The sequence below is a fragment of the Homalodisca vitripennis genome, chromosome X (genome assembly GCF_021130785.1).
Source record: "Homalodisca vitripennis isolate AUS2020 chromosome X, UT_GWSS_2.1, whole genome shotgun sequence".
NCBI classification, from domain to species: Eukaryota; Metazoa; Arthropoda; class Insecta; order Hemiptera; family Cicadellidae; genus Homalodisca; species Homalodisca vitripennis.
The window spans coordinates 62,925,026-62,950,612 of record NC_060215.1 but is presented as its reverse complement, the minus strand read 5'-3'; the positions used below and the strand labels follow the sequence as shown (position 1 = coordinate 62,950,612).

Genomic DNA, 25,587 nt, shown 5'->3' with positions numbered 1-25,587 from the left:
TAATGGTTCCTTTCTTCTGGCACTTTAATATGCTTACTCATTTGAGTAAGATATTTATTTTATGATTTTTATATTAATTAAAGGATTTACTCATTTATCAAAACCAATTTTGTGTTTGGTATTGACAGACACTTGGAAGCCTTCTCTTTTCAACTACTCAGACTAAGATGTCACATATTATGTCTTATACAGGATTAAAAAAAAGACCACCCCGTTCACCCTGAAATATACTTACAACAGTTTTCTTCAGGGTATCTACTAGAATAAAACCAAGACCGATAAAAATTGTATGAATAGCTACTCTATATATGTTGGTTTCCTTCGTCGTGCCAATCAGGTTTTATCTTTAGTATAAAAAGAAATTTGTTAACCCTGGAACTGGCATGGATTTTACCCTTGACATGCAAAGTTTTATAACCCAGAGAAACAAGAGTTAAACAAGAAATTAACTGCAAATTCAGTTAATGCGCAAAACATGAAGTGGGTATCAGTGGGGTTAATGGCCGGAATAGTCAAACAAATTTTCAACGTTTTTAACATATTCTGCTCATCCTCCTCCTTAAGTTATAGCTCATCCGAATGTTCTGTGGTCGGAACAGTTAAGTTATACACTATATACTGTCCCATGCAGTCTCTTCAACAATGGTATCTATTACTCAGTCACAGCGCGTTAACTCTAATACAGTTAATTAGTTTTGAAAGTGTTGTACGTGTTTGATTGTGAATTACATAAGCAGTTAAAATATTAGGAAATTTATTGATTCCTTTTTATTTGATCATCGTATTAATTCAGAGTGAGAGTATAAGTTTTTTGTGTAATCGTGTGTTATTTTTAAATCAAGAATTGCTTTTTTTATGGTTACATTTATTTAGATATAGTTTTGCTGGTTTGTTGAAAATTTGATTCAATTTTAATGCATTATTTTCAAATTTATTTTTATCCACACCGGAAACGAGCATCGCATTATTAACCTATTGCTACCATCTTTCTGAACAAAAGAATATAAGGTTTTAGGGTTTGAAAATGACAAATAATGAATTTTTGAACATTCAAATGGACCTACTTTCTGTGTATTATGGGTAAATTTCTTCTTTAGGGGTAAATTTCAGCATTATTGTTATTTGATTTATCCGAAGATGGCGTAATAGCTGACATCAGCAGTAACCAATAGGAGTTTGATTTACGATCATAACAAGACCCTGTGACGCCCAGAACAATAAAATATTACTTCACGCGAGAAAAGTAGTTCCACTTATAATGTTGTATAACTTCAATATATGTCATTTCCACCCATTGAAACCTTATAGGCTATTGTTTTGTTCAGGAGAATGATAGTAATAGGTTAATAACGCGAAAGTTGTATTTTGCCGCTCTGATCGTTAAGTTCACAATTACCATAAAGTATTGAATATTATTTCGTTAAGAATAAAATGCAGTATTCTGTAAAAGAAACAATTATGGGATTTACATTTAGATTTATGGATGTATTGTGCTCTGAAGTTTAAACTTTTATTTTTAAAAACAAATTTTTATTTTCAACAGCTCATAGAAATTATTAAGTACCTTCAATTAAAGTATACAAAATATCCAAGATTTTATGCTGATCAAGAAAATTTCTGCTTATTATACAATACAAAAACAATGTAAAACTAAACACAACAGTATGCAGCCGACCCTTAACAGCAATGGCTGTCAAGATAGCATAGCACGTCAGACATCTTTAGTGGCCAGTAACAATATAAAGAAACATTATATTTATAAAAGTTTGTACTTAAAAAGAATGTATGGAATCTGCCAATTAAAATGGTATAACTTTTTTATGATTTGAACAAAGATTGTTTGAAAGATAACATATCTACCAGTTGATATTTAATGCTTCTTAAATTACAACTTTGCCAGTTCCTAGGTTAATCTCTGTCTCATCAATAATCCTCTTGTGTCTCTACATTCCTTATTTAATGTTGTTTATCGTTGTTCATTTATTTAATTGATGGATATTTATTTGCTTACTATAATTGTTTCTTATACATTGTTGTTAAAAATTATTTGTTTTTTATAAATTATTGTTTACATGTAGACTTTAAAATATTTCTAATTAGGCTACATGTATTTAATTGCTTTTTTCTAGTAGCTATCATTTAAACTATAACTGTTATTGGAGATTAAGTAAATAAATAAAAGAAATGTATATAATATACTGTATGATGTATATCCAAAGTATAAAGGTAATTTGTAAATGTCTGAACAGTAACCATTTAGAATTACACGTTTCAGGAGCAGTATACGCTTGAAATCCTTCAGTTGTGGACACAGTGAACTAAATCTTATAGTGCTAGATATGAAAGAAGTGCGGTCAGCGGCTAAACAATTTACTGACGCACAGGAAACAGTATGGAAGGATTTGTTCAAGTGGGCAAGTAAGGAGAGAAATGAGGCAATTCGTGAATCTTTTTCTTACCTTGTTGAACTTAGCCGACTATGGACAGAAGTACAGAACGAATTTATTGGTATGTATTAATTTTAATTAACTTAATGTCTCTCATAATATTCTTTTAAAAGAATCATCTTTTTTAATATGGCTCCCATTATTCATCCCTGTATATTGTAACATATTGATTTTCCTAACGGCAAAACATACCTTAATACCTTAATATAGTGAAAAGTGTCAAACAGCTCTAAGACTGTAAAGTATTATTGCATGTCTATTCCACATCAAATCAACATACTGGCTTGTATGGATGTTAGTAAACAGTACTTACTTTATGTGTTAGTGAATATAATAAAGAGCAAAGTTTAAGTGCTAAGTATAGCAATAGATTGTTGAATGAGCCCCTGCATGGAACTTTTTCATGTACTAAAATTTAGCAGACCTACCTGTAGTAAAATTATATTGCATGTGTTATCGTAGTTTAAACATTATTTTGCTTGAGTATAAGCATAAAGCCTTGTCTGTATCTTAAGCCATTCACCTTACTTGTCGCCTGTCTCTGTACAGTCACAAAGTTGTATACCACAAAGTTTATGTCTACCTCATTATAATACTTAGACCTCTCCCAACTATGAAGGTAGCTGCTTGAAATTCACTATATTAAACGATATAGCAGCTACTCATTTCTTACACAAAATCAACCAGAATTGAAACCCTAGGTGAGTTGTACTAGGCTTGATTTTTACCTCAGTGAAATATCTACAGATAGATTGAGCAAAATATATTTTAGCTCCTGAAGACTCTCTTTAACCTCCTTTGAATGTCCTGCCACATCATTAAGTATCAAGAGTCTACACCTGGAAATCACTACATACCAAATTTATTAAAGAGTGATTTGAAAATGGATTCTTTGCATGAAGTTCATTTTTGACGATGGAAGGATTTTGAAGGAAAAAGGATTTTTTCCGGAAATTAGCCATCGTTCAGTGAAACAAAAAAATCAGTAACACTACGTTTTGAGATCTGCAATCTGATCTCTTCTTCAGGTAAATAAGTAACCTAATACATAATTACAGAATAGGTTAAAATAAACAAATCATACCAAAGCGTTGAGCTAAAATTGATACTTCCTATGTACCAATTTTAGCTCAACTTTTGAAAGCTATTGTCAATTAATCATTGCTTAATGATAAGTTCCTGGAGGTGCTCAAATTAGGATTTTTAGTTCCTGTTCAAAAAAAGTTGCTGTTGTGATGTGAAGAACTCCATTACTATTCTATCTAAGTCATGAATCACAACCACCATGTTGTGTGTCAACTTCACTAACTCTAAAACATGCTCTTAATAAAAAACTATACACAACACTAATCATTAATCATTGGAAATAGAGTTCCAGGCGGTTTACAAAATTGATTTTAGATTTGTCTATCAGCCATAGTTTAAATGAGAAGTTTGATGTAGTATGGAGGAACAGCAAAGGAATTCATCCCTTTGAAGTGCTTTGGTCAGCTTAGATTTCCCAGATAGCTATACAGGATATACAAACAAACTTTAAACTCTGCAGTATACAATGAGTAATGGAAATAGTGCAGGAAGTTGTCAGAAGAGTGTGACAGCAACACAGGTCTTGAAGCTTCTACTGCTCATAATCTTGGTTAATTTTATAGCTTTATCAAGAGTGGTACAAACTCCAGCCTCCATTCGAAATTAAGTATGGATGGTCAAAAGTTTACAAATGAGGATGTTTTCGCCATATATTTTGCATCTGTGTACCACACCGAAGTCTTCTCTTCCTACCCACAATAACTGTAAGAACGACAACAATCATCCAGTATACAAATGACGGAAGTAATTATGAAACTAGAACTCCTTTAATATCTTGAAAGGGCGAGGACCACACAACATATTTTTCACCATCAACTTCCTATGTACCAATTTTAGCTCAACTTTTGAAAGCTATTGTAAATTAATCATTGCTTAATGATAAGTTTCTGGAGGTGCTCAAATTAGGATTTCTAGTTCCTGTTCAAAAAAAGTTGCTGTTGTGATGTGAAGAACTCCATTACTATTCTATCTACCATTAGTAAAGTCTTCTAAAGCATGGTATTTGATGAACTAAAATCCTGCATGTGTGATCTTAGTAATCCTCAGCAGCATGGATTTATAATTTGTAAATCCACCTTGTCGATACTCTTATTTTTCCATGAAATCATCCTTAAAGCATTTAGAGAAGGCAAGCAAGTAGGATGCAGTATACCTTGATTTTATTAAGGCCTGTAACAGGGGTAATCTTGACATACATATTTCAAAAGTATTTGAATATAGAATTGCTGTCCTCTTAAGTTGACTTCAGGGTTATCTTGTTGGGGGTTGTTTGTAAATAAGACTGCCCTTCTCCTACTCTAGGGACTTTATCCAAACCTTGTGTGTCTGGGGGGAGGGAGTGAAAAATTGGTCGGTATTCCATTAATTTCTAATTTAGTGAAAGATGTACAAACTGCTGTCAAAATATTTGTAAAAACAGCATCACCTGAAGATCAAGTCTGACTTTAGTTAAACCTACACTTCATAAGGGAATAGTGTGATATGAACAAAATTTGTCTCAACATCAGCAAGTGTTTAGTGATTACTTTCTACCAATTAAGATTTTGGATCTACTCTCAGTACAACTCGGGTGAACAGCTTCTCCAACAAGTTTCCTTTATCAGGGACTTAGGAAATACATTTGACAACCACCTCAATTTTGAAAACAATTTTAACTTAGTTTACAGAAAGGCTAATTAACTACTGGGGTTTATTTTAAGATCCATTTGATGGCTGAGTAATATGGATACCATGAAATCACTATTCTACTCTCTTATCAGACAAGTTTTAGAGTACGCTAGCTCTGCTTGGTCACACTACCTGATGGGCCACATCTAGACTGGAAGTCATACTCAGATTTGTTGGAATTTGGCTAGGACATTTATAGCAGAAATCACACATCAACAAGCAGCAAAACTCACATCATCCACTTGATGTGCAATTGAGAAGATCTATGATTTTGTACTCTTGCACAACATTTTAGATTGGTAGTTGGCAATAAAATTAAATATAAAATAAGCGTGTGAACATCATCACCTCAGAATTTGATTAAATTTTGTATATAGGTTGGCATGTAGGTTTTGTGTATACATATTTTACAGGTCTATTCAATAGAAACACAATGACATGAAGAAAACTTCTCTACGACTTTCTTAAAAATATTGTGGGAAAATAATCCCTTATATAATAATAATATTTATTGTCATATTAAGTTTTTGCACTCATCGACAAAGTCACTTTACAGCCAGTAGCCAAGTCAATAAATAAATACGTGTTTACATACTAAAATATAAGTCATATGTAAACACATCCATGAAATATAAACAATTATCCTTAGTTAGCTTCAGATATAATTATAAATTAATATGGGATACAGCAAAAAATTCATCTACAGAATAAAAAGGATTGTTTAGAAGCCAATTATAAAATTTATTGCAAAACACTTTTTTAGGGTACATATTTATTAAATTATGTAATTTGTTGTAAATTTTTAGTGAAACAACCTGGTGACTATTAATGGTTTTATTTAGTCTTGCAGAAATTGATTGTAGTAAGCCTACTTGCCTTACTCCTAGTATTGTAGCTATGATCAGCATACTTAATATTGTTAGGGTATTGAAAAGTATACAAAACTAAGTCATATATGTATAAGTTGAAACTAACACCACATATGATCCTGATTGCTTTTTTTTGTAAAATTAAAATATTCTAATTCTATATTCTAATACCAACTAGAAAAAGAAACCTCTTATCAAAACCATGTACACCAAAAAATTGGATTCTACTTAAAGGGATAAGCTGATTACCTCAAAATCCTTTTGAAAGATATCACCCATGTATTGATTTGATATGCGCAAGACATTGGCATTGTCTCTACAGATTTATTTTTTGTGTTATTTGCCTATAACTTTAGCTAAAACCGTTGTAGAGGTGTTTTTTTTAGTGTCATTGTGTTTCTTTTTTATTGGCCTTTAAAGGACCTTTCACAAGATAGGGGTTACAGTTTGAACATTTAAATTTATCCCCTTGTACTCTTCTTTTAAAAGGGAGGAGGAATGTTTTTATTCTCCAAAAAATCTAAAAAAGTATTTTAATAAGTATGGTGAAGATTTTACAATGATATCTCAATCCATTTGGAATATATCCAGGAGGATCAGGACTTAATTTATACCCTGTATTTATATTAAAAAATTAAGAAAAATGTATTTTTTTCAAATATTTCAAACATAAGAATCAAATATCCTAAATCAAAAAATAAAGACTATATAAAGTTTGCATAAACATAAAAACATCAATCATATGGCATATTTTAAAATCACTATATCTACTCTCCTAATTAAGCTAAAGGAAGTAGTGTTGTTTTAATCAGTTTTTCAAGCAGTTTTCAATTATATACAGCATAACATACCTTTCTATATAATTATGTTTGGAAAAATAATAAAAGGTTAAACTTAATTTGATCAAAAACCGTATTTATTAAAAAAAATCCTTCAATAAATAGTTTGACCTTTTGATTTATGTACGGTCTTATTAAAAAATGTATTAATTACCATTTCTGTCACAGTCAAAAGAAAGACTGTAGATTTCATATATGACAATTATCTTGAAAATTAATTAATACTTTGACTAATTTGTAGTTTTTAAATTAGTCTAATTTGTATAATGCAATGGTACAAAAAACCACCATTGCACTCTCTGGGGGTTATTGAGTGATGATTCAATAAATCTTAGTTAGTTGTATTTTCAAAAATTTAAAAGCTCCACTTCATTGAAACCTTACAAAATATAGTAAAAGTTTAAAAACCTTTTCAATACTTAAAAAAAACCTTAAACACTATATGGGATTTTAACCTAGATCAAAATGTACGAGTCTACAATTTTACATAATTTAAATTGATAGTCCATATTGAGAAATGACCAAGAGTAAATTATACATAAATTAACTCGCCTTCGGCTCGCTGGGGGCTACGCCCCCAGGCCCCCAAAGTAAACGCTTGCAAATTCGGGGATAAGCGGAATTCGGTGACTGGTTAAGTCCGGACATTAAGGTAAATGACAAGGGATTTAAAAATTGACCTTTTTCATAGATTTTTTTTCCGGATTCGTAAAAACTTTTGACTTTGAGGGCATTTTGCGGTTAAAAAACCGTTAGAGATACGACAAAAAGTGACTGGACCTTTCTTGTTGGAAAATTTAATTTTGTCTTTCGATTGTGCCCTCAGATCTGATCTACGACCTATGGTTTAGCCAGAAATGAGCTCGGGAGAAAAGTCTGCACACGGGTCAGCTATCTTGAATTGTTTAGTATAAAACATAATAAAAAACCGACCTCAAGGCAGTATTTTAAAGTCGAACAGGGGGTTTTAATATCACCAGGAGACTATCTAGTCAAGGCGAGAAATTTCCCTGGGTGGGTGATTAATGTTAAGGAGGTTAAGACAAGAGGGGGTTTAATTTCGTCAGGATATTGTCTGGTCATATGAACAAATTCCCAGGGGGGGTTAACGTTACCGGGGGATAAGTCTCCAGGGGTTATCTGGTCATACCAGGATCTTCCCAGGGGGGGGGGTTAAGAGATTTGGTGACTGGTAAAATTCGGACATGAGGTCATGGCAGGAAATTCCCTGGGGGGGTTTAATGTTACCAGGGGGGTTAACACATCAGGGGGTTGAATGTACAGGAGGTTATCAGGTCATACCAGGAAAATCCCGGGGGGGGGGGGGGGGTTAATATTACCGGGGGGTTAATGACACACTTGGGCCTTTTTTAGAGGGTATTGTGTCTGTGAACATAATAAATATTCCTCTGTCCCTATCTACTATTGACGCTTAGCTAACGCTCAGCCAACTCCCGAAGTCACTGAACCTTTTCTGTAGATCACGTGATTTCCTAAATCCCGTTTAAAATTTGTTTTGAGTTACGACCAACCGTTTAGCCGCTATCAAGCCGGAATGTAAATTTTTAGGCGAAAATGTCCCAATATTTTCACTTAATCGCGTTTTGCGGTCAAACTAAGGGAAATATAGTAAAAAGTCACTGGACCTTTTTTGTAGTTCATCTTATTTCCTAAATAAAACGTTTGTCTTATTTGACCTCCGACCAATGGTTTTGCCGCTATCGACCCCAAAAACAAAAGTTTCGCGTAAAAGTTACAACACAATTGTACATAATCACGTTTTTCGGCCAAACCAATCGAGATAGGGCAAAAGATTACTGGACCTTTTCTGTAGATCGCGCAATTTGCTAATTTGATGGGTCAATCAGATTTGAGCTACGACCAACGGTTTCGGACCGCTATCGGGCTTGAAACATTATTTTTATCGAAAAAATCTCTGGAATTTCAAATGTTCGAGCGTTTTGTCGCTTAACCATGGAAGATAGAGCAAAAAAGTCATTAGACCTTTTTTGTAGTTCACTTCATTCCTGACCATGAATTTTCCATCAGATCCGAGCTAGCTCCAACGGTTCGCCCAGCTATCGGGCTTACAAAAAAATGCCTGCAGGGGTGAAGAATGCGCGATTTTTTGGGAATTTTTTTGAGGGGTTGAAAATGAAAAATTCTCACTTTTCGGGATTTTCCTGGTGGTTACACGTGGAAAGCTATCTGTGTACCAAATTTCAAGTCTCTAACTCATCTGGAAGTAGGTTAGAATTAGTATACGTGAGTGAGTGAGTCAGTCAGTCAGTCAGTTACACATGCGGTTGTATATATATTTAGACTCGCCTTCGGCTCGCTGGGGGCTACGCCCCCAGGGCCCCATTTGGGTGTTGGGCTAAATTCGGGGATAAGCGTAGTTCGGTGATTGGTTAAATTCAGACGTGAAGTTTTCCAAATTTTATGTATCCCGTTCTCGAGAATCTTACGGGTCGTAATGCTTCGCAAACGCTCAGCCAAAAGATGTGTGTGGTGTATAATATTAATCAATTGATGTGGTAGAAGAGTTAAGTTATGTGTTCGTGAAATTTGGAGACAAGAAGAATTTGGTTTTAAACCAAAGTCAGAGGACGTATGTATACCATAGTTTAATTTTCCGGATTTACCCAAACTTTTGACTTTGAGGGCGTTTTGCGGCTTAAAACCGTTAGAGATACGACAAAAAGTGACTGAACCTTTCTTGTCGGAAATTTAATTTTGTCTTTGATTGTGCCCTCAGATTTGATCTACGACCTATGGTTTAGTCGGTACAAACGCTTGGAATAAATGTCTGCACTGGTGGGGAAAAGAGCGATTTGGTGATTGGTAAAATTCGGACATGAGGTCATGCCAGGAAATTCCCTGGGGGGGTTTAATGTTACCGGGGGGTTAAACATTTCAGGAGGTTTAATGTACTCAGGAGCTTATCTGGTCATACCAGGAAATCCCGGGGGGGGGGGGTTAATGTTACCGGGGGTTAAGACACCAGGGGGTTTAATTTACTCAGGAGGTTATCTGATCATACTGGGAAATTCCAGAGGGGGGGTTTATTGTTTACTGGGTGTTAACACACACGTGGTTCTATTTTAGAGGTTGTTGTGTGTGTTAAAATAAATACATTCTCTATGTCACTACCTACTATTGGCGTTTAGCTAACGCTCAGCCAATTCCCTGGGGGGGTTGTAATCACTCGGTAACGTAGTAATAATTGTTAAATCCGGAACCAGAATGAATTGAACAAATCATAGTAGCAAAAAAATCTAAAACAACCAAAATGTGCATTTTGTAAAAAAAACACGATAAATATTTTACCATTGAAAGCGATTTACAGGCTTACTAAAGGATATAAGACAAAAGGCTAGTGGACCCTTTTTTTATAGATCTCATAGTTTTCTAGTTACTGAATGATAAAGATTTAAACTCCAATCAACGGATCGGCTGATACCGACTCCAGAAACAAGATTTATACGTATCAATCACAAAATAATTGCATTTAAACGCGTTTTGCGGTCGAACCATTGTAGATAGGTCAAAAAGTCACTGGACCTCTTTTGTAGATCACTTCATTTTGCTAAATCAAACCTTTGTTTTATTTTGACTTCCGACCAATGGTTTTGCCGCTATCGACACCAAAAACAAAATGTTTCACGTGAAAAATTACATAAATTTTTGCACATAATCACGTATTGCGGTCATACCGATAGAGATAGGGCAAAAAGTCACTAGACCTTTTTCTGTAGATCACGTAATTTGCTAATTTAATGGGTCAATCAGATTTGAGCTACGACCTACCGTTCGGCCGCTATCGGGCTCGAAACATTATTTTTATCGAAAAAAAAATCTCTGGAATTTCAAATGTTCGAGCGTTTGTCGCTTAACCATGGAAGATAGAGCAAAAAGTCACTGAACCCTTTTTGTAGATCACGTCATTCCTGACTAACGATTTTCCGTCAGATCCGAGCTAGCTACAACGGTTTTCCCGCTATCGGGCTTACAAAAAATACCTGCAAGGGTAAAAAATGCGCGTTTTTTTGTGAATTTTTTTGAGGGGTTTAAAATGAAAAATTCCCGGTTTTCAGACTTTTCCTGTTGGTTATACGGCAAAAGGTACCTGCGTGCAAAATTTCAAGTTTCCAGCACTTCTAGAAGTAGGTTAGAATTTGTATACATATATCAGTCAGTCAGTCAGTTTCACATGCGGCTGTATAGTATATTAGATAACCGTTAAAGATATGACAAAAAGTGACTGCACATTTCTTGTCGGAAATTTAATTTTGTCTTTCGATTATGCCATCAGATTTAAGCTACGACCTATAATTTAGGCAGTACAGAGCTTAGGACAAAAGACTGCACTGGGCAGTTTAAAAATATCACGTAAAACATAAAAATCAATACTTTAAAACGCGTTATGCGGCCAAACCATTGAGGGTAGGGCAAAAAGTTACATGACCTTTTTTTGTAGATCACGCCATTTACTAAATTCCCATTGAAAATTTGTTTTGAGCTACGGCCAAAACCGTTTAGCCGCTATGAAGCCCGAAAGGTAAATTTTTTAGGCGAAAATTTCAAAATATTTTTAATGTAATCGCGTTTTGCGGCCAAACCGATGGAGATATAGCAAAAAGTCACTAGACCTTTTTTGTAGTTCACTTCATTCCTGACCATGAAATTTTTCGTCAGATCGAAGCTAGCTCCAACGGTTCGCCCGCTATAGGGCTTGAAAGGAAAGCCTGAGGGGGCAAAAACAGGGGTCCGTTCGGGAATTTTTTTGAGGGGTTCAAAAGTAAAAAAAATCCGGTTTTTCAGACTTTTCCCGGAGGTTTGAAGATACGTGCGACGGTGCGTGCAAAATTTCACGTTTCCAGCACTTCTAGAACTATGTTAGAATTTGTATCACCTATATGTCAGTCAGTCAGTCAGTTACACATGCGGCTGTATATATATAGGACTCGCCTTCGGCTCGCTGGGGGCTACGCCCCCAGGCCCCCCATTTGAGTGTTGGCCAAATTCGGGAATAAGAATGATTTGGTGATAGGTCAAATTCGGACATTATGTAATGCCAGGAAATTCCCAGGGGGGGGGTTTAGCGTTACGGGGGGTTAAGACATCAGGGGGTGAGCTTGTCATACCAGGAACTTCCCAAGGGGGGGTTAAGAGATTTAGTGATTGGTAAAATTTGGACATGAGGTCATGCCAGAAAATTCCCTGGGGGGGGGTTAATGTTACCGGGGGTTAATTCAGACATAGGTTTCCAAATTTCATGTATCCGTTTTTGAGAATCGTACGGCTCGTAATGCTTCGCTAACGCTCAGCCAATTGATGTGCAGTGTATAATATTAATATATAGATATCGTAGAACAGTTAAGTATTGTGTTCGCGAAATTAGAAGACGAGAAGAATTTGATGGTAACTAAAGTCAGAGATTATGTTTGTATATCATAGTGTAATTTTTTTGATTTACCCAAACTTTTGACTTTGAGAGCGTTTTAACGGCTTAACCGTTAGAGATACGACAAAAAGTGACTGGACCTTTCTTGTCGGAAATTTAATTTTATCTTTCGATTCTGGTGTCCGATTTTAGCTACGACGTCTGGTTTAGCCAGTACGGAGCTGTGGGAGAAAGGACTTCACTGGTGGCCTATTGTGATTTGTTTAGTGTAAATATAACAAAAACCCCAACCCTGAGTCATTATTTTTAAGTTGTTTAGGGGGTTTAATTTGCTCAGAGGTTTATCTTGTCATGCCAGGAAATTCCCGGGAGGGGGGGAGATTAATGTTAAAGGGGGTTAAGACCATCAGGGGGTTTAATTTAGTCAGGATATTTTCTGGTCATATGAATAAATTCCCGGGGGGGGGGGTTAATGTTACAAGTGGTTAATGACACACGTGGGGCCTATTTTAGAGGGTGTTGTGTCTTTGAACATAATAAAAAACACTCTGTCCCTATCTACTATTGAAACTTCACTAACGCTCAGCCAACTCCCGACGTGGAGGGGGGTTTTAGTCACTCGTTAACGTAGTAATACAAGGTCAAGCTGGAACCAACATGAAGCGCACTAATTATAATTGAAAAATTTAAAACACCTAAAAGTAACGACGAAGAATTTGTCATTTAGAGCATTTATCAGGCTTACGGAAAGATAAACGATAGAAAGCTGCTGAACCTTTTTTTTAGATCCTATGAATAGCTAGTTACAAAAAATTTTACATTTAAGCTAGGGCTAACGGTTCGGCCGAATATCGAGCCCAGAAGGTAAGTTTTTGAGTGGAATTTTCAACATAAATCACGTTTTACGGCTAAACCATGAAAGATAGAGTAAAAATGTCACTGGACCTTTTTTGTAGACCACATTGTTTCGTATTAAAATGCGATTTTTATTCTACACTAACCTCAAAGGTTCCGCTAACACAGAGCCCAGAAAACAATATCTCACGTAAAACGTAAAAAATCTATACTTTAAAACGCGTAATGCGGCCAAACCGTTGAGGATAGGGCAAAATATTACTTGACCTTTTTTGTAGATAACGCAATTTGCTAAATCCCATTGAAAAATTTGTTTTGAGCTACGACCAACCGTTTAGCCGCTATCGAGCCCGAAAGGTAAATTTTTTGGCGAAAATTTCAAAATATTTTAATGTAATAGCGTTTTGCGGCCGAACCGATGGAGTTAGAGCAAAAAGTCACTGGAACTTTTTTCTAGTTCACTTCATTCCTGACCATGAATTTTTCGTCAGATCGAAGCTAGCTCCAACGGTTCGCCCGCTATCGGGCTCCAAAGGAAACCCTGGCAAGGGCAAAAAAGGGGTATGTTCGCGAATTTTTTTGAGGGGTTCAAAAGTAAAAATTTCCGGTTTTCAGACTTTTCCCGGTGGTTTGAAGACACAAGTGACGCGTGTGCAAAATTTCACGTTTCCAGCACTTCTAGAACTATGTTAGAATTAGTATGATTATATGTCAGTGAGTTACACATGCGGCTGTATATATATAAGGATACATACAAGTATAAAAATGAAACTTTAATTGGAATGGAAAATTGTAGTTGCTTCTGGATCAGTAGACTTGTCTTTATTCTGATTCTACTTCATCATTTGGCAACAAAAAGTAAGTTTCACCAAGGTTATGTGTAGTGTGCAGTTTCATTGGTTTTTGTATCTACAGGTGTAAGTATTGTTAGTATGACAACTAGAACTTTTCTTATGGCTTTTCTGATTGAGTATAATTAAAAACTTGTAGACTGTGTGATTTATTACAAGGAAAAATCATTTGTGATTATTTTTTCAGTGCCTACCTGTTTGTGACAGTAATTAATTACACTGCTTATATAGCTAACTTGAAACGTGATTTCACAGAGTTATTCTTTACAGACCTTTTCTGTAGTTTTAGGAATGCCAAATTCTATAATAATTATATAGAATTAATTATTTTAGTTTTTAATTACTCTTTTAAAGTTTAAATTAAATTCTCTACATTATACTGTTAACTTCATATTTTTTCAGCTTAGATTGTATATATTGTGTGAGTGAAATTTCTAGCATTAATATGTTAAAAATACAGTAGAACCTGTCACTGAATAACGTTAAAGCCGGATATGGAATTGTAATATAATTTATAATAGAATTCATAATTTGTTCTAAAAACTGCTATAGAATATAGTATTACAACTACTAATACCTGTTGTTTTACTGTTAACTACTTTTGTTTCTTTCCCTGGTATTTACTGAGGCAAATTTATTACTGATGTTGCGGTTTACTTTTTGAAGGCACTATGGAAACGCTGGATACTGTGGATGAAATTTAAAAACTGTATGATACAACAAACGTTCATCCCATGTAAAATTTAAGGCCAAAGAAACACAAGTGTTATTAATGCATGTTAGGGAAAGTATGATAACAGATTTTTAAAATTGATGGCCCCCATTTCAACATCTGTTGTGATTATTGATATACTGATGCAGGGATGATATATGCCAATGCAAGACAGATGTCAATTTTAGGGTGTGCATAGTTATATAGGTGACAGTTGTAAGCTGCAGTGTCTGTCAGACAAAATCATATGTGCTGATGTCCGTTCTAGAATAATCTGCATTGCCTACTTATGTAAAATGCTCAACGTACATAGCTAGTGATGGGTATTGCTCAAGTATCTAGTTACGAGTACATTACATTTCAATGTAACCTGTGACTGACATCATCAAGGAATGTAGACTAAAATGCGTTAACAATACTCTAGTGCCCAGGCCTAAAACTAAACTACTGTACAAGATATTTTTCATTAAGTGTTTTTGTGGTTATGTAAGTACAATAAAACAGAATTCAGCCTAAATATGCATGAGAAGGTGATCGAGCTTGCCTGAGTGGCATTTCTTTGCCTGCAAAGCTTAACAGTTACAAAACATTTTATTGTTAAGGTGCTGGGCATCGCAGAGGATATGACTGAGTTTGTACTGTATATGTAAATACGTTTTTATTCCTTGACGTACAGACAGAAGGAACTCTTAAAATGTAATATAAAAAATAAAACTATACACTTATTTTGTTCTAGGATAGTAAATAGTAAAAAGCAAAAATCAAGTACATTATTACAAATTTGGCTTAGTAAGTTATTTAGAAACAATTTTCGCTTTCACACTTATATAAGATAAGTCATAGTACAGAAAATTTATACAGCAAGATACTAATATAAAAACAAAAAAGTTTAAAATATTACAAGTTACAATAATTATTTGTAGGAATTCTGAACAAACTACTATTTTATGCTAGAAGTGTTTGTTAAAAGTCGACTGTACGGTGACAACCTTGAATTTAGCCCTATAAAAGCAATGGAACAACTATTTTAGTCGTAGGTTTATGGAATGTCTCATTTTTAAGACATGATTAATATTTTTAATGGTCATTTAGAACAAATCTAAAATTCCATTACTTCATTATTTAAATATTCAGAAAGTATATAATTGGAAGAAAAACTAAAAAGCGTTGGACGCGTATTAATAATAATATCTTTAAATGAAACATCTGTATGATCAAAAAAGGATGTAATAATATGTTTGATGTTTATCATGTTTCTTGTGGTGTAAAATATAAAGTTGTTTCATTTCACTGGCTCTTCATAAAACTATCTTATCTGACAACCACAGTTTGTAATTGTAATTTAAATGTATTATATAACCATAATGAGCCGGTTGTTCTAAAAGTCTCCTTTGAATGAACATGGTTTAATTGAAGTGCATAATAAAATGACCCCCATAAATAAATTGACCAGGAAGTTAATAATAATCAAATATAAACTGTTACAGTGTTTGGATTATGTAAAAACAGTGTAAGTAGACTTCATATCTTGTCAATATTTCATAATGCTTTGCCATTTCTATAAATAAATATATTACATAATTACTAATATGATAAATTCTATTGTTTTAGAACAATTGAACAAGTTTAGATATACTTTTGAAATGATCCTTGAGGGTGAAATGGAAATTGACAGACTAAGGGAGCAACATGCTGCCTGTGAAGCTAAAGAAAATAAACTGAAGAAAGATTTGCAGAAAGCCATAGGTCATAATCTTAACCATCAAGCAAGACAAATAGAGCAAAAAATTGTTGAGACGAAGTCAACAATAAAATCAACTCAAATAGAAAGTAAGTATCACTATCTTAACTTTTTTTATACTATATTTCCTATTTGTTTCTATTTTACTCTAAAGCATACAACATTTATGTGATAGTTCAATTGCAATTGCTATGCCTAAATTCTGCATGTGACTAATTTTCATGAGAAAATTCAACCACATGATTTTTGTGTTGGTTGATTGTTGCTACAAGTTATTCGTGACTATTTATTTTCATGTTATTTTATATTACTTTATACAGTTTACCATATATTAATTACATTTAATAGTAATTATTCTCCTAGTTTTCTTATATTTTATCACCTTTATTCTCCAAAAATCCTCCTTTAGGCCAACAGCACTAATTGACAGAAATATCACATGAACATTCAGAGTAAATCGTATGGGAACTAATAATAAACTGGTTTAGGATTACTAAGTCTTATTTGAACATATACACATACAAGATATCTTAACGATAATACGTTGGAGCTGAAATACACTAGCTAATAAATGACTAGATTTAGAGTTGGCCAATGTTCTATCCTGAGATCTCTTCTTTTAATTTTTTATAAAAAGGATCCTCCGAAAGATTATTATTGGACCAAATAAATCAACCTGTTTCTTTGCAGATGACACTAATCCTGTAGTGACTAATACAAATCAGAGTTAAAGAAAACATTTTACTATTGTTTTTGTAAAATCAATTGTTAATTGATTTCAAGAAAATACTTTTGAACGAAGTTTGACATATTCCTACTTTTTTAAAGTCATACCATTTCGCACCATGGACAAGGTGTAATTTCAGAGATAACAGGATTATTTAATCAGAGGAAATAATTATTTTTTATACAAATCTTGAATGGAGTTTTCATATAAATAATATCATTAAAACAAGTGTAATTGTGGCAATTGCATTTAGAGAATGGTTTTTAATTATAGTGTTCACAATAATATGAAAAAATAATAAAAACTGATACAAAGAATATACAAGCCTGATATTCAAGATCAGATGTGAAATACCAAAAGTCTTTTTGGAAATTCTACTAAACCAAGGTAATTTTACTGTTTTTTATTTATATGTTTCACACCAACAGTTGTGTAAACGATCTTATACAGCAATGATTATATAAACAATCATTAAGATAAATGGTTGTGCAATAATAAAAATAGTAATAAAGGAAAATTTTCTAGTAATCTAATTTTACATATCATACTACAATGTCTGGTCTGTAACTTTGTTTGTTAAAAAAATATTTTAAGGTTTATGTGTGTGACATAGTTTCAGAGAGAACTCATGAAAATGAAGGTGTTAAAGTAATTAAGTTGAAAGAAGGTTTATTGAAATTGTCAGATTCATACATAGAGTTAGCTCAAAAATCAAGTATGATATTTGATGGAAAAAGAAATATAGCTGGAGGCTTGCCAGAGTTGGAACAAACACGAGGGATGCAGGATGTTCGGTATCGAGGTGAGTTAACCTATTTATAGTTTTTATGTAATCATTTCTCCAATACGATAATTTAATTTGCAATCTTTATGGTAGTACTCTTAACTTTTTATTTGCCATAATATATCAGTGAGAAACCTTTTTCAGATTTTACGAAGGTTATATAATGGATGTTGGCCCACTTTCATTTTCCTATGTATACACACATATTAGGGAAGTTAGTTTTTGTCATGATGTAGGTACACAGTATACTTCTGACTAGATTACAGCTCCTTCATGAGCACTCGCTAATAGTGTAGTATTTAATTGTAATGCCATATTTTTCATATTGTATTTTCCATTAAATCTAGTCTGACAATATACTTACAACATTTATTTTTGATCATCCTATCATCTATTGAAAGGATAATAGGATTTAGGATATTTGCCATCATTATTATTACAAACACTTTTAAATATTAATAAATGTAAAGTATACATAATAAGTATACATTTCCAATTTATTTATTTTTCGTGCGAGGCCTTTCGAAACCAAAGGTTTCCTCAACAGGCAACTCCACAAATAAATATTTACATAATTTTTATTACAATTAAAATACCATATGGTGTAAATATGTAAATACAAATATTTTGGAAATATTTCAGCTAGTATGAAAATTATATTTGGCTACGGTGTAATTTTTGAATAAATTGAGAAGAAAGAAGATTGGAATTTTTAATAGGGCCCTCTTCATTGTTTATGAGTTTTTCATTATTTATGTTTATTGTGTAGTGTTTCCCAAGCATTTAAGTTCATTGGTTTTGTTACTTCTTTTATTAATTTTAGATTTTGAATTGATATTCTGTGTCCTGATTCGATGCAGTGCTTGGCTACAGCAGATTTTTCAACTTTTCTATATTTTGTGTGCGATAAATGCTCTTTAAATCGTGTTTTTATTGTTCTTTTTGTTTGTCCAATATAACTTTGTTTTGAGGGCTGAAATATATCCTTTATATGAGCTGTTAAAAAAATTGTAAAGTGTAAGATTAATCATACACAAAAATAAAGTGACCAAACTCATGGATTACAAATGAAAAAGTTACAACGTCAAAAAACTAAAGCATACATCTGACGATCTAAGGTGGCTGGATCAGGCACCAACCATGTCACTGCATATAACAATCGCATTTAATATCATATCCATAGAATAAACTGTCTGTAACTCACCAACAATGGTGAAAGACAGGAAAAATCAAAATGGGTATATTCTCTGGCAGCGCAACAGTTTCCTAGTTAATTCTTTTTTTAACATTGTTAAACAAAGTGGTCTAACTTCCACTGATCTGCTAATTTTATGTACAAAGCCTCAATTAGTTTATGTTTTAAAAATATTCTCTTCACAGTGTATCATGTAGACTTCTCTTCTTACCTTTATGTTTTTTGACTCCCACAATTTAGTGCTCTTTTTGTCTCGCGTATTAATGCTAAAAGTGTATGATGTATCATAAGAGAATGTTATACTGAAAACATTTTTTTGAGTCCTGTGTGCCAGGTTTTGTTTTGGTTTTTATGAGACTTTGTCTAAGAGTGTTTTAAAAGCGGTTCTAATATTGTATATTCTGCCTACTCTTTTAATTTTTCCCGAAAATCCTGGCATATAATGTATTTATATTTTTCTTTGTTTCAAATTTCTGACTCAGGGTGTTCCTATTATCTTTTACACTTATTTATGATATACTGAGGGTACCCATTTTGTATAAGATCTAATTCAACATTTTTTCTTTCTTATTTAAATCCATCTTTGCTGAGCACAAGCTCTTTGCTCTGTCAAACAAAGAGTGTGAACAATTAACACAATATCCAGTTAATTTGGAACCTAAATAGGTGTGAGAATAGTAAATTAACATTGAACCGAGTTCCATATTTACAGGGTTACGCAATAAACCTCCTACGTTTTAATCAGCTGTAATGCAAATGCTTTCAGTAGAAGGGTAAGAGAGGTAGGGATGGTTGTTCACAACATCCCTACATTTTCAGTGCCATTATTTTCCATTCATTGCGCTTATGCGTATCAAAATGTTTTCAAAAAGAACAATTCTGTGATTTTTGTGAAAAGAGGGTTTTGCTAACAGTTATTTGAAAATTTCCTAAAAATATTGAGGCTGTGAAGTAGTCTTTTTTGCACTCCTCACATCATTCTGGAAGAAAATATACATACTCTTCGTAAGGGAGAGTATAAGAAGAGTTTAAACAAGACCTGTAAATTTATCCTTGTACATTTATGATTGTTTAATAACGCAAACCAATGTATTTTTTAAGATGTCAAGGGACATAGAAAATAATTTTGCAGTGTCCTAGAAGAACTGTGATTCGTTTTAATGAATGAAGCATTTTGATTGGAACCATTATGTAAACAACAAAAAATGTTTGCTATTGATCTAATCATAACTCAAATGCTGCACAAGAGGCTATTGTGCTATGTGAAAAAATGCACTTGGATTTTTAAAGACTATTTTGTACGTAAGAAAATTCAGATTGTGGTTGTGTGATTTCTTAGTTTCAATTACTTATTTAAATTAGCAGGATAAATTTGTTCTTGTAGATATTAACACAATAAAATACAATATTATTTTTGTTGTAATTTAAAGAAGTCTTTATTCTTTTGATATAGCTGTGTTGAGCTTAAGAACTAAATTTGTTGTAATAATATTAACTATCTCTAAACTGTATCTCTTGTATTACAAAATGTGGTAATTTTCCCTCCAATTTGGTTCTTTATATGATTTTAAAAATGTTATAAGGTATATTTTAAATTACTTACTACTAAATGGATGGACTTAATCAAATATGTTAATATTCTCTATTCCCCTTAATGTTAATCACTTCCTCTCCACAAATTTGGATTTCATCTAACAAAGGTTGACAGTACGAGTAGTTTAACAAGTTGAGTCAACAATTTCTTTGGAAATTTAAAATAATAATTGTCATGCTCATGCTCAGCCAAATAAGATTCAAACTTGTAGTTTTATGTTTTACCTTCTGATTTGAAATGTCTATATATATGTGTAATTTGTCATACATATGACAAGAAAAGTCCTTAGTTCTTGATTTACTTTTATAGTTGTTAGAAATGAGTTAACTCACCTATAACTAGAAGAATGAGCCTACACATAGTTAATAAATAGGAATTTGTTTCAGGATCCCAATTAGCAAAACAAACTGTGACTCGAGTGAAGGAATCTGTAAAAACCTACAAGTCAACCACATCGTCTCATTTACAACCTGAAGCCCCGCCAGGCCCGTTGGACTGTCCCCCTCCCTACACCACCATCCCTGGCCCAGCATATCCTCCTAGCTACCAAAACACTGTGGGTTGTGTGACATATCCCAATGGATGGTCAAGGTAAACTAACTTACTGGCAACTAACATTTACATTCTGACTAGTAACTGCATTATTCAGAATTAAAGTTAAAACTTTATGTTAGTAGTTGGTTTTAAGCACCAGCGTGTTCCTAGAAATGAATTACAACTTGTGGAAAATTCAGAGTTATTTGACATTGATGATACCTATCATAAGAATTTGATCTTAACCCTTCGCACACCACTAATAAATTCATTAACTGTCGTATAACACCAAGACAAGTACAAAATTATTTTTCTTTAAGTTCGATCCTAATTTGTACTATAGCTAATTTCTAAAAATTAAAAGCGTAAAACAGGGCATTTTACTCAAAATTAGCAATTTTATTGATAAAAATAAAAAAAAACTATTTACAACACTGTTTATTTCAAATAACTTTAAATTAAATTGAATACACCTCGTTGCACTATAAAACTAGATAAATATTTTAAACTAACCACATCATTACCACACGATGAAGAATAATAAAGAGATATGTAGTAGATGCGCACTCGTGACAACTGAGAAAACAGTAATACACACCACGGATATGTTTGGTTATGGCTCTTTAGGAGACGCAGAGCTGAGGAGCAGGTGGTTGGAGTGGTGGAGAGACAAAGGGCGCTCCCCTCGGGGTTAATTCTTAGTCTTATATGGCTGGGGTGTCATGTCATGACACAATCGTATAAGTTTCATGGTTCACAAACCGTTTAAAAAGTTAACACAAAATCTTGAAATATTCCAGTCACATATGTTTTTGTTTAGCATTTGTTGACTGAAAATGGCTCTCCACAGCAAGGTAGAGATATCTCAAGATTTTATTGTGTCAGCAATTTTTTACAATGTGTGTACCAGAACAATTTTAGATAAAAGTCTTTTTGCATTTGTGTATTTTGCTGACCCAGATGACATTTGGGGTGGTGTTGTCATATTGCTGCTGACCATCAGCTGTTCTCTTATGTAGAGATGGATAGTTATTTTTAATATATGTAAAACTGACAACAGTGGTAGGCTCAAGGTGTAGAGGGGAGATTAAAACATAACGACCATCATCGCACTATTTTGGCACAGGCTGATCTAAAAGAAAAGTGTTTGGCGTTTTAAAAATGACAACAGTGACAAACCATTGAAATGTGCCTAAATTGATTCCAGTACATTTTGGGAAAGGATTTAATAGATGTGGTATTTAAAATACTAAAGTTATTTTAAAATGATCGTACCAAGCTTCATAATTCTTGTACAAAAAAATGCAATAGACGGATGAAAATGAATTTAAGTAAAAAAGGAAGACAGTACATGTTTTGTTTAATACAGTTAATGATGTTTCTGAATGTGACTTTTCACTTAAGGAAGAGTGTAAAAAACCAACTACAAATGATGAATTGTATACTTATTGTTGTTTGGTAAACAATGCAGAAGTATATATCCAGACTTTAAAATCCAGAAGCTTGTGTAAGACTAAGAAGTCAATTTTAATATTTTGATATGAAGTAATAACTGATAAAATCTACTTTAGTAATGGATTTTCTATCCATAACATTGTAATTGCTGACAGTTTTATTTATATAGATTTCTTTTCCAATAGACTAATTATTTGTTTCTGCCCAATGTTTGTAACATTTTAAAGCTTATAGGGCGTTATAATAATTCATAGAATTTTGTTTATAAATCCCACCCCCCCCCCCCAAATACGGTAATTATTTCTTGTAGAATATATGAAGGAAAAAAGTGTTCCAACAAAAATGTTGGGCAAAAATTATTATACTGATTTAAGGGTTATCTAAAAGTACCAGGTGTACCAAAAGTCTGACCTCCTCCTATATCAGGGTGTCCAGCAGCCTTTAAAATCGGGAAGAGCGGGAATTATGCTTGAATTTTACCTGCCTTGAATAGGGTGGGAATTATGCTTGTATTTTGTAGAAAATCGGGAGTTTTGATTTTTTTAGACAACATGTTTTTATAAATATCTTGAGCAAAAACAGTTTACTCCATTTGACCTTTGTTTCGTTTTCGTGCGATTCACGACAATAGGCACAGATGTGGACGTGACTCAGTGACGAGAGAAAGTTGATGTCGTCATGGGTTGTAGGGCTGTACAATTGAAATTGTTGTGTTGCGTTCGGAACGGTTGGATTGTTTAAATGGTTCGAACTCAAGGTTCGATATATCGAGTTGAATTGCCATAGTCTGCCGCTGCCGTTACTAATGCACGGCGCCCACTGCGACCAGCCCGGCCTTTTTGTAAAGTCGGAATACACGCAACCAAATGGACACCCACCAACTGCAACCGGCCCGGTCCAGCCCAGCCCGAACCGGTCGCAGTGGGCGGGTTTCCATTTTGATCGTATGCATTTTTATAGAGTATAAAAGTCTGAGCTGGGCTGGGCCGGGCCGGTCTCAGTGGGCGCCGTGCTTAACGCGAATGAAGATATTGAAGCAACAGTTCGATTATGTTCACATCGATGTGAAATTGACAGAATACAAAGGAAATTTGGAAGTAACTCGCTCTCATTGCAGTCGCCAAAAATGGCGTCAGTGTAGTAGGTTTGACGAGAAATGGTATTTATATATGCTTGATGTTAAAGTAATTTTGTTTTCAGTGCCGGTCAGTTGTGGGTTAGTAGTTAGTTATTGTGGACATTTGTCATCAAGTTTCGAACAAATGTAAAGTAAGTTATATGCAATTTTACGTATTATAAAACTAATTTTATTCTTGCCTTTGGAAATAAATGTTTATTAAAATTTTCTTCCGTTCTCAACCCAAGAGTGGCCAAATAACCTACGCGACTGTATGTTGTATTTATAATATTCGCCTGTTGAAGAGGTTGCCCAATTCTTTGAAACATAGTGATGTATATTAAATGTTTCAATTTAAGGTAATTGTTTACATTAACATGCCCATCGAAAAACGTGATCATGTGATCAATTATGGTGTACAATTGGATGCCTATAGGATTTATTTTAAATTTATTTGAGATACATAATTAATACAACACTTTTTTAGTAATCTAGGTGTTTATTTACTCTTGATATACTATTAATGGTTGTTATCATTTAACTTATTGTCAATAGCCTTCTTATTTGTTTAAATTAACTTGTACAATGAGTAAAGGTGCAATACATCGTTAGTAATTCAAATGTTAAGAGTTTTATGACTTTCACATGTTTTCTAAAGAGAGTAGTACTTTTTCTGTGACAAATTAATTTTTTAACACAAAATAAATTGTAAAAAGAGTTCAACATTTGAATAGCCCATGTTTTCGACTTTTTGAGTTTAATCCTTTTTTACAAAATGAATATTAATATATTTTTATTTATTTTAACAGTTATTTTGTTTTTATGAAACTTAATTCACCTAAAACTAACCTAACCCTCAATTGGTTTAGAATAGTATTAGGTTTGATGTTGAAAGTGTAAGTAAAACTTCTTTAACTTGAAAGTAAAACTGTTTCTTTACTATCCTGTGTTTTTGAGGGTTTGTTTTCAGACTTCAAATACAAAATCTAAATCATTTACCTGTTTGGATATTAAAATGTATGTGTAACAAACTGTTACAATATAAACATTAAATTAGGCTTTGGTACTTTATCATAATTTTTTATAGACCTACAACGTTACTGTATTTTACTATTTGTTTAGTAGTAACATTATACTGAAATTAATTTTAAACTAAATTAAATGCCACATTAAGCATAGTATTGTTTAAATAATTAAATTAACATATTTTATAGGTACGATTAACAGTTCAAAGGTTTTGAACACAAGGAAGTTCAATTATAAGTTATAGGTTATGAAAAAACCTCATTTACTGTAGATTTTTCAACAACGAATTATAAAATGTTGTTAATAATGTATAAGGACATTAATAATTTAAACAGAGGGCCTACTATCTTTGAGCATCGTCTAAAATAAACATATGTATTCTTTTAAGCAGTTATTTAAAAATATCACAATGCTGTTATTAGGCCTTAAATATTTGAGAAATCTTTATTTTTACATGGAAAGTAAACACTATTTCGCGACTTGATTTTGCCTTGTAAAATTGTTGGTTACCGATAAAGAGCCAAAAGTAAACCGCGACTATAGCCTTGAATTTTATAATTTTGAGCCTTGAAAACCTTGAAATGTACTTGAATTTTAGATTTGGTCATCACTGGACACCCTGTATATTAACTTTTGAATGGTATATCCAGATATCCTTTAGAAATTTTTAATAACATAAC

The 25,587-nt window shown here is 33.2% G+C and overlaps 1 protein-coding gene across 1 annotated transcript in view; it reads left to right on the top strand.

Annotated features, from left to right (window-relative positions):
• Nucleotides 1–25,587, top strand: part of LOC124369077 — a 33,624-nt gene that overhangs the window by 380 nt on the left and 7,657 nt on the right. Inside the window, exons 2-5 of the mRNA XM_046826792.1 lie at nucleotides 2,276–2,508; nucleotides 16,346–16,564; nucleotides 17,816–18,004; nucleotides 21,162–21,366. Of these exons, the coding sequence (XP_046682748.1) occupies nucleotides 2,276–2,508; nucleotides 16,346–16,564; nucleotides 17,816–18,004; nucleotides 21,162–21,366 (846 nt within the window). The remainder of the gene's footprint in view (nucleotides 1–2,275; nucleotides 2,509–16,345; nucleotides 16,565–17,815; nucleotides 18,005–21,161; nucleotides 21,367–25,587) is intronic.